At 37.6% G+C, this 9,603-nt stretch overlaps 2 protein-coding genes across 3 annotated transcripts in view; one reads left to right on the plus strand and one right to left on the minus strand.

The window, feature by feature from the left end:
* Window positions 1-287: 287 nt before the first annotated feature.
* LOC122081842 (U6 snRNA phosphodiesterase-like) lies at window positions 288-4,946 on the minus strand. Its single transcript, XM_042649192.1, has 6 exons — window positions 4,649-4,946; window positions 4,366-4,449; window positions 2,075-2,324; window positions 1,859-1,955; window positions 655-720; window positions 288-526 (listed from the first exon to the last, which is right to left on the minus strand). Exons 1-6 carry the CDS (start codon window positions 4,806-4,808, stop codon window positions 329-331), a joined length of 855 nt encoding a protein of 284 aa, XP_042505126.1. The 5' UTR covers window positions 4,809-4,946; the 3' UTR covers window positions 288-328.
* A 109-nt stretch (window positions 4,947-5,055) lies between these two features.
* Window positions 5,056-9,603, plus strand: part of LOC122081841 (ATP-dependent DNA helicase SRS2-like protein At4g25120) — a 23,009-nt gene continuing 18,461 nt past the window's right edge. For both annotated transcript variants that reach the window (XM_042649191.1, XM_042649190.1), the window contains exons 1-12: window positions 5,056-5,370; window positions 5,492-6,185; window positions 6,282-6,323; window positions 6,405-6,568; window positions 7,383-7,572; window positions 8,069-8,125; window positions 8,217-8,322; window positions 8,399-8,532; window positions 8,664-8,738; window positions 8,915-9,040; window positions 9,153-9,284; window positions 9,382-9,465. In XM_042649191.1, the coding sequence (XP_042505125.1) occupies window positions 5,210-5,370; window positions 5,492-6,185; window positions 6,282-6,323; window positions 6,405-6,568; window positions 7,383-7,572; window positions 8,069-8,125; window positions 8,217-8,322; window positions 8,399-8,532; window positions 8,664-8,738; window positions 8,915-9,040; window positions 9,153-9,284; window positions 9,382-9,465 (1,965 nt within the window). In that variant the 5' untranslated portion in view covers window positions 5,056-5,209. The remainder of the gene's footprint in view (window positions 5,371-5,491; window positions 6,186-6,281; window positions 6,324-6,404; window positions 6,569-7,382; window positions 7,573-8,068; window positions 8,126-8,216; window positions 8,323-8,398; window positions 8,533-8,663; window positions 8,739-8,914; window positions 9,041-9,152; window positions 9,285-9,381; window positions 9,466-9,603) is intronic.

Consider the following 9,603-nt stretch of genomic DNA (forward strand, 5'->3'; position numbering starts at 1 on the left):
AAACCATCTGATACAGAATGTTACTGCTACGTATCAATTCGATACTCATACCTAAACCATGGTCAAATAAAATCAACCACTAGGAAGAGTCCACACAAACCAATGCTTTGAAGCCCCCTAATATACAATAGTAAGATTAAATCAGAACTATTCTTTCCTTGGTAACAAATCAAAATTATACTAATCCAATACAACATCCCACCATCCTGCAGACCTCACAGTGAAAAAGCTGCTTAAACCCCCCCTTGGAAAAAAGCTGAAAACTGATCCGGCCTTTGTAAAAGAAGTGAACAAAACTCAGATGATTCTATTTAAATCAAGAACAATTTTATTCTTCAGGGAATTTACATAATTTATAGGTTTTGCTGCCTATTTTACACTCAATGCCACTAAATTTACAGCTTAAAATATGTTTCTGTGACATGTTCCCATTGTTATGGGATCTGTTCAGTTCTTCAACCACCCGCTTGAGTGACTGACTGATGTCACCCAATGCCCATGCTAAGGATATATGAGGGCGTGGATCCTGTTGGAACCAACAACAATATGGTTCAAAATTGTACAAGAAGGAAAACCAAAACCATGACCTAAAGCATGCAAATTCATTCTTCAAATATTATTGAAGGAGATGTTTTAAATGATAGTGATTCTAACCTTGTAAAATTCAGGGAGATTGTGTAGCCGATAAATCTCATCGACAGCATGAATCTGCCTCGTAATCTGGAAGTAATGAAAACAAGATGAATCTAACCTAGATGGAGACAAAGCACTAAAATTTTAAGAATTTCTAGCAAACATGTTGGCAAAATAAGCATATAATACACATGAAGAGGTCTAGTTACTTGAAAAATACACTATTTTACTGTAACAAATTTCCATTGCTTCCATAGTTGACAAAAACCACAGTACACATTCAGTGAACCAAAAGACATGGAATGGGCACAACCTTTCAGACAGTATCACCCAAACAAATCTTCTCAATATAGCACACATTTTAATTTGTAACTTCTCTTTTTTCCCACCTAGTTAATACATTTTTTTCCTTTTAGTGAGGGTAAAACATATCCTTTTACATGTGTATTCAAAAAGCGTGAAAGACAATGACAACTCTTGAAAATGACATAATGTTAAATCACTTTCAAATAATTTTGCAAACCTCTTTTACCCGACTTACAAAACTATTAGGATTTAAGACAAGAGGCAAGGTTACATGTTCTAACTAAACCGTTAGAGGTGTCATTCAGACAACTCCTAAAGGTTACATTGTTCTACAACTTCTAACCCTATAACAAGTGAATGATTATCTGCAGAGCTACTGCTTCAGCCACCCATCAATCTTTTCTCAACGAACCCAATCCAAGCCTACAAAGTGGGTTGCCAAATTTGGCCAGCTGACTTGGCCAATGAAAATAATAAAGCCTGGTATAGAAAGCCATGCGACTGTAAGCTAAATGATCTATCTCCAGGTCTCACTGTTTCTCTTAGTACAGATCAGATTTAGTTCCAGCATCAAATGCAATTGGGGAATACAATGCTTTGAAATGCAAATAAGGTTCAGCCCATGTCAAGTTCTGCCACTTAATATCAATTTCATTTCAGCAATATTCAGAATAGATAGTGTCTACCCTTACCATCACAAGAACAGAGACCGCCCATAACATGCACGTGTAACTAATACAGTTGTTAGTAGTCTATTGATTCAGAAAAGCAGACTAAAACCCTAACCAGATGCAACCCAGTCCAATATTGAAGTAATCAAGCATATAAATATATGGTTAGAAGTTGTAGAACCAAAGAGTCATTTCCAAATAAAAAATTGCATATAAATCAGAAATAATTTCAAAGGACAGAAGAGTACCTCGGCTAAGCCACCCGTAATAACTTCCATTGAAAGAAACGATCGAGTATGGTCATCGTTGACAAAAACTTCCCACTTATTAAAGTCTATCCAATATCTGCTTTCAATTTAATTTCAGAAAAAAGTGAGCGCTGTGCCATGAAAAACAAATGTAGTAATTATATCCTGACCCTTAAAAGTGAACCAGAATGTATTATTTGGGAAAATTGACCCAACCGTCTCCAAGGCTGAAGTTTTTGGCGAAGCATTGCCACTATTGAATCAATTTGGTGCACTCGAATCGGAACAGTTCTCCCCAAGCTTATGTGGAATTCCCTCCCTAAAGCAACTTGTTCCAGATTTTGATCGTCTTTGCACAGCACATTAAGTGGAACGTCAACGTCAACAACATGAAGGCCAGGTATGAGAGATGAGACTCTTTTCAGGAACGGTGCCAGCTCTTTCCTTGTTGCAGGGGGTATATAAACTGCAAAGGAGACTTAATTACTGCAGATACCAAAATCTAGAAACTTAGAAAATTTAATCAGCATCAAAATCGTAGTCTGTATGTCTATTTAAGTCATCACTAAGATTAAAATAAATCCTGAAATGCTGTTGGAGTTCTGAAATGTTGTTATAAACCTAGATGAAATTGGTCAAAAATTTCAAATGTTAAAACCAAACAGATCGGAATTGAAATGAAACCTTATTTGAGACTTGTAAAAAAATTACAAGTTAAAGTTAACATTCAGGAAATTAAGAAAAATATAGGCAATTGATGTGGAACTAAAAACTGGAAAAAAAAGCAGAAATTCCTCAGAAGATAATGAAAGCACTGTACTAGATAGCTATCATGTTCCTTAATATCTTCAGAGTGCAGATTGTGGTGCTGAGTCCAAGGCATTAGCTTATAGATCTTTTTCCTGTTTTTTAATAGGTAACCCTATGGCAAACCTCCCCCACCCACCAAAAAAAAAAAAGGTGTGTGTGGTGGGGGGGGTTCTCCTAATTCATAGAGCTTGGTAAATGGTGCAGCTATTACACAAAAGATATGGAGGTAGTACCTATTGGACAGGATGTAACATGGTACTACTGGACAGGATGCAACATGGAAATGGAACTCCATCAATAAACTTCTTATAGGATTTAATTATTAAATCTAAAATTTAAGAAAAATGAAATGAATACATGAATCAGTAAAGTATGATTCTACCTGCAAAGCAACTATTTCATTGGCTATGTCTATCAAGCAGTATGTATTTATCATGCAAAACTTGGATTCCAGTAATCTCTGAGCAAGATAAGAATACCTATCTCAACACCTTTTCACACACTAGAAGCATATGTTTGTGCCTTACTATGTTCATATAGATACCATATAATGTTTACCAACACCACCCCACCCCACTCCACACCCCCCAACCCCCAAAAAGGGGGGGTGGGGGTGGGGGACATATATGAACTATTTCACAATTAAACAAAATAGTTTCATTAATGTATTTTACTTTTCGAAATGAAAACCTGATTGCATTGGAACAAACCTAGAAATGTCTATGGTTCCCACCTGATTCCTGTCAGTCCCATCTAAATGCAAGGGGTGGGGGGGGGGGGGGGGACATATATGAACTATTTCACAATTAAACAAAATAGTCTCATTAATGTATTTTACTTTTAGAAAAGAAAACCTGATTGCATTGGAACAAACCTAGAAATGTCTATGGTTCCCACCTGATTCCTGTCAGTCCCATCTAAATGCTTTGCATTCCATACCTGCCTAGTAGAATAACAAACCTCCATCCACGTAAAAGTAAGAAGCAGACAACTTTTTCTTTTTCCTTTTTTTGGGAAAAAAAATGCCATTATATGGCCTTAACATGGGAAGCCCCTTTTGACGGTCCAACTAGTTCTGCCACATGGCAGTATGATGTAACAATTCTGAGAGTTGGACAGACAGATCGCGGTCTAGATTGTTCATGTTTCAAGCTTCAGACCCAAATTCAATCACTCCCATGTATTTTCAGCTGTCCATGAATTGGCATGCACCTTCCCATAGTCCCTGGTTTTCCAAAGATTTATTTTCTCACTTGGCCAATTCTGTTTAGGCTGAAACTTAACATGTGAGAAAGAAATTCCGGGTCAACCTGGCCATAAAATTTGGGCACCATCTGAATACCATGTGGCAGATATTTGGGCCATAAAGGGAGCCCTCCCTTGATGGGCTGACTAAGAATTTTTTTAATATATACGTTTTGGTCCTCAAAGAGTGATCCTGACTGATCTAAGAAGTTGGCAAAGTTAGTGTTTAAGTCATCAGGGGTTACCAGTATTTGGCAACTAATGCATATATCAAAGTATCAAACAAAGGCATGAAACACAAGAACCCAAATAAGCTTCCTGATGAACTCAAACTTGCAGCGAGACTGCGAGGGAGGATATAAAGTAGAACCAAATCCGAGAAGTAAACTACAAGATAACTCAACTGCTGTACAATAGGAACTATAACAGCAGAAGGTGAAAGGGGTGAGAACCTGGAATAAAGATATGAAGAGCGTAATTTCCCTCAACATGCGGAAAGCTCCTAACTCGATTTCCCTGACCAGCTCGCAAGTAATCTGAACAAAGTCATCATCACATCATTATACAAAACCAACAGTGTTTGCGTTTTTTCTACGCTGGAAGAATATAAAATCAGACCATTCTATATTCTATTAAGTAAAGATCGAACAAGCCAAAAGCAAACCTAAAACTTGAAAACCCAATATCCTAAGGAACCAAAGAAATGATTGAATGTAATAGCCCAGTGATCTTTACCCAGAGAGTTGGGTGGGTGAAGAAGTTCAAGCGGCGGTGGCGGCAAACGTTCAGATTCCTCATGATTTGAATTATGGCAGGTACCGTTGCTTCTTGGAGGGGAGTCTTCCAAGTCGGAATCCGACGAAGAGCCTCCGTATGTGGCTCTCAATGCCTCCATTTCTCTCCCTCCACCTGACTATACTCCCTTCGGATTTGGATCCTCTCCAGCACCTGGGCGGGGAGCTCGAGAGATACCAGTGAGGAGAGAGAGAGAGAGAGAGAGAGAGAGAATCTCTTGGCACTCATGAGTTATGAGGTCCTCTACTCCTCTCTACAACTTGTAAGTACAAATACCCATATTTTTTTCCTTAAATTACAGTTTTGCCACTCTTCATCAGTTCTACTACCGTTACCGTAGCCGTGGGCAGTGGGCTTCATTTCAAACTGGGAAGCGCGCCACAACGACGGGAGTGGAAACTGGAAAGTCTTCTTCTAGGGTTGCAAGTTCCTCTTATTTTTCAGCTTAAATCTCTTTTCTCTTTGGATATTGGAGCTTCGATGATTCTTTGAAAGGAAAGAATGAACAAGGAGAATGTCTTGGCCACACCCAATGTGGGTTCCGAAGAAATTACGCCGGAACAGAGGGCCAGAATATCGCAGAGATTCAGAGCCGCAAAGGTACTTCTTGATCGTAAGAGGCCCCGTGATGCCGCAACCAGTCCCGTTCAAAGTTCTCTCAAGTTAGTTAATCAAATCCTATTCGAACTCCTCAACTTTTAACATCTGATGCAATTTATTCTTTTTTCTTTTCAAAATAATGTTGAATTATTAATTTGGATTCTGGGTAACTTTTACTTTCAGAAATGGAGGGATGCATCTTAGGAGGGATCCACGGGTTCGGGTGTCTGGGAACCAAAGACTTCCTCTTGCAATGATACAGATAAACACTCCTTCCCAAATTCCAAGTAAAGGGTCAATAATAACTGATGCCAAAATTGCCAAGTGTATTAGGTCATGTCCAGAAAGGGTATCCATCAAGAACACTAATAATCATTTGCGAAATGGTGGTGCATGGAAGGATGAGGTTCTGACGGATAATGGATTGGTGGCGACATCTATCATTGCACCAGAGCAGCAATCAGAATGCTCTAGTTTAACTGATGCTTTGTCCTCTCCTAGTGTTTTTTCTGAAGAATTTGATGATTCTGTTCTGAAAGAAATTGATGCCTTATGCGAGCAGCAATCATCAACAAAGACAGAAAGTAGCAATTTAATGGTTGGCAGTCAGTCGAATCAGAACAGTGTTGGTAATCAGTCTGATATGGGGTCGTCTATTACAGCTCAGCCACTAGAGGAAATTGGATGCATATTAGACTTTGGGGATGAACCAGAGAAAGGGTCAGACGGGTCTGGTAATTCTCATGCCATGCAGACTGAGAGCCTGCCAGAAGCCTATTCTGAATATTTGCAGTCTCTGAATGACAAGCAACGGGAGGCAGCTTGCAGTGATGTTTCAGTCCCTTTAATGATTATTGCAGGCCCAGGAAGTGGAAAGGTCTGTTTCTGACCCCAGAAGATCTGATTTCGTATTCTGTTGTTTTGAGACATTGCTTTTCCATGATCAAAATGTCCTTCTTGGTTGTTACATCAGACATCAACAATGGTTGGGCGTGTTTTGATGCTGCTTTGCAAGGTATTGACTTGTGATTTTGTGAATGTCATGTTTTGTTTCTTTCTTATGGGTCTTATTTCTTACCCTTGAAAAAAATGTTAGGGCATTGATCAATCCCATATTCTGGCCATGACCTTCACAATAGCTGCTGCCTCTGAGATGAGAAATCGGATTGGTTTGGTGGCAGGGAAATCAGTAGCAAAGGAACTTACGATAAGCACTTTCCACTCATTTTGCTTGCAACTTTGCCGTTCACATGCTGAGAAGTATGCAATTGTTTATACTGGAACTCCTTAATTATTAAATTTTAAATGCTGAATTCATATTCTGAATACCATATATCCATGAATTGTATGTAATACGGGACTTACATTTGTATTTCTGGTGGTTTGAGATTACTAGTGGTATTCTGAATTTTGAAAACATTTGGTGAACTCTGAAGTTATGAGTTTCTTTTATCGGAGTATTTGTGAATTGTGATGCCAGTTTTATCGAACACATAAGCACATGAAATTTCTACCCAAAAAAAAAAAAAAAGAAGGAGAAGAAGAAAAAAGCATATGAAATTGTTCAGTTATCAAATGGTTGATTAGTCATTTTGATGCCCTGACCGATTGACTCAGATACAAGTTGGTCAGCATCAGCAAGTTTCTTGCCCAGGATTGTCTAGTCATCTGGTTGAATTAGGTGGCCTAGTCATTGAGTAGACTGACTTCTGTCTTGTGACACATTTAACATAAGTAAAATTGATTAACTTAATCACATCTGATTTTTTTTTTTCTTTTCTTTTCTTTTCTTTCAAAAACCACTTATAAAATGTATAAGTTATGATAAAAAAATTTCCCCTGAGCATTGATTATTTACTGGCATTACTTGGGTCTTGGGGATTATAAAATGGATTGCCAGAGTCAGCCCAGATCCTTGTTGGGCTCTGACTCTGCAGTTCCCTTATAATTTTGAATTTGTCTTCTTTTTTAGATTCATCAAGAAAAAATTGTCATCTTTATTAAACATGCATCACCAGACCTACTCTTTTATGTCTAGTTATACCAAGATCAGACAATGTTAGTGAATTTACAGGTTGGGCCGCACATCAGAGTTCCTGATTTATGGGCATGGGCAACAAAGGCGGGCAATCATTGAAGCTGTGCGGTTAATGGAAAATGAAAGGAAGAATGAACAAAACCTTCCTTGTGAACCTGATGGGGGCTCTTGTGGTTTACAATATTGCAAAGATAAGTCAAAGAAGTGGGAGAAGTTTGTGACTCGGGTTAGTATGAAATTTCTATACCATCTTTTATCATGGTTTGAAATTTCAGCAAAAATTTGTCAAAATTACCGAAATATTTCGGTTTCACAACAAACCAAAATATTTTGGTTTCACTAAAGGTGAAATGGCCTAAAAGAAGAACCAAAATTTCGAACATTGCCTTTTCTTTATTTACCAACAAAGTACCTCACAGAATTCTGCATCCCCTCCCTTATCTGCTTTATAGTGGAAAAAAATTCTTGTCCTGATGATGGCAGAGATAAAAGGCAAAACACCTCTCCACAATCCTCACCACCCCCCTCCCCCCCCAAAAAAAAAAAAAAAAAAAAAAAAACCAAAAAAAGCTAAGCATTCAAACTAGTAATATCAATATCCTCCATTTTGATAATTTAGTGGTCCCTCATCTCTCCAACTCTCTGTAACTACCTGCTGCCCCTTTAGTTTAGTGAAGCTATTCTTATGGTGTTACAAAGCTTATAGATATGCAAATTTTCAGGCTAAGGCTTCTGGAAAGACTCCTGCCGAATGCCGAAAAATGGGTGACGAGATAGGAGTAAGATGCAATTTCTGTTGTTTTTGCAATAATTATTATTTTTACATTTTTGTTGATATCCTCATTATTCTTAGCTGTGGATGTGCATCAGGCTACAATTCTTGGGAACTATAATGAAATTTTGAGATCGTGTAATGCTCTGGATTACCATGATCTAATCAGTTGTTCTGTTGAACTGCTTACTGGTTTTCCTGAAGGTCAATATCAATACATTTTCTTTAAGTATGAAACTCTGATTTTTCCCCTCATGTTACAAATATTTTCAATGCGCAGTGTACGACGAGTTGCAAAAGTCATGGAGAGCCATTGTAATTGATGAATTTCAGGATACTAGTGCCATGCAATATAGTCTTTTGAGGATTCTTGCATCTCATAACCATATAACAATTGTTGGTGATGAAGATCAGGTCCAATTATTTTTCCACTAAAGTTGATTGAAGAAATCTATCTGCTTGATATAATTTTTGGAATTTAAGTCATTTTATTTTATGCATCTATAATTTTTCTAAAGTTTATTCTTCTGCATGTCTTCTTGCAGTCTATTTTCAGTTTCAACGGGGCTGATGTTTCTGGCTTTGATTCATTCCGTAAAGATTTTCTGAACCACAAAGAGGTGTTTCTTGTACACATTTTGTTGTGGTTTTGTCATGTTTTTGTGCTTCAATCTTTCAACATGACTGATTAGCACCATTCTGACAGCAACCAACAATTGCCAACATGATTTTATCAATCAGTTTAAGTGGTCATGGTTGTTTCTGCAATTTTAGTCATTTATTTTCATTATATCAGGTTAGATTAACAAAAAACTATCGCTCTACATGGTATATTGTGGAGGCTGCATCATCTCTTATCCGTAATAACATAAAAAGGTGCAAGTTAAAGCAAGTTTTCACAGATAACTCTTCTGGTAGTAAGGTATCTTTTTTTTTATTTTTTTATGAGCCTTTGTTCTAGATCAAAGTTCACATTTCCTCCATTTTCTATACTTGGATTTGAGAATTTATGTATTTTTGTCTGCAATAATCAGATTATTATCAAAGAATGCCACAATGAGGATGCACAGTGTGCATTTGTTGTTGATAAAATCTTAGAAACCACTTCTAATGTTTCGGATGCTAAGTGCTCTTTTGGCAGCATAGCAATTCTTTACCGAAGGCAGGTAAAATTAAGAATTATCCCATTTCCTTGTCTCAGGATTTGTAAACCACTCAAAGTTATGTCCTGAACCAATTGTCCTTTCCTGTTATGTACCTCAGGTTTCTGGGAAATTATTCCAAACAGCTTTCCGCGATCGGAAAATACCCTTTAATGTTCATGGTGTGGCCTTCTACAGGAAAAAGGTTGCTGAGATCCTTATCATCCAGTTCATGACAATTTTCTTTTGGCATTAGGGTTGAAATTGTTTATTTTTTATGTATCTGCGCCGCTGATAATTAAGGGGCACTTTTTTTTTTTTACCTGTGTTATCCTATGTGTGC

Source organism: Macadamia integrifolia, chromosome 6 (assembly GCF_013358625.1).
Source record: "Macadamia integrifolia cultivar HAES 741 chromosome 6, SCU_Mint_v3, whole genome shotgun sequence".
Taxonomy (NCBI): domain Eukaryota; kingdom Viridiplantae; phylum Streptophyta; class Magnoliopsida; order Proteales; family Proteaceae; genus Macadamia; species Macadamia integrifolia.

What these genes read in the sequence shown, in the direction of transcription:
- LOC122081842 (XM_042649192.1), bottom strand. Translation starts at nt 4,808, where the DNA reads ATGGAGGCATTGAGAGCCACATACGGAGGCTCTTCGTCGGATTCCGAC. An exon ending in TCACCCACCCAACTCTCTGG is followed by an intron (nt 4,450 to 4,648) that starts GTAAAGATCACT and finishes GACTTTGTTCAG; the next exon opens with ATTACTTGCGAGCTGGTCAG. An exon ending in AAACTTCAGCCTTGGAGACG is followed by an intron (nt 1,956 to 2,074) that starts GTTGGGTCAATT and finishes AATTGAAAGCAG; the next exon opens with ATATTGGATAGACTTTAATA.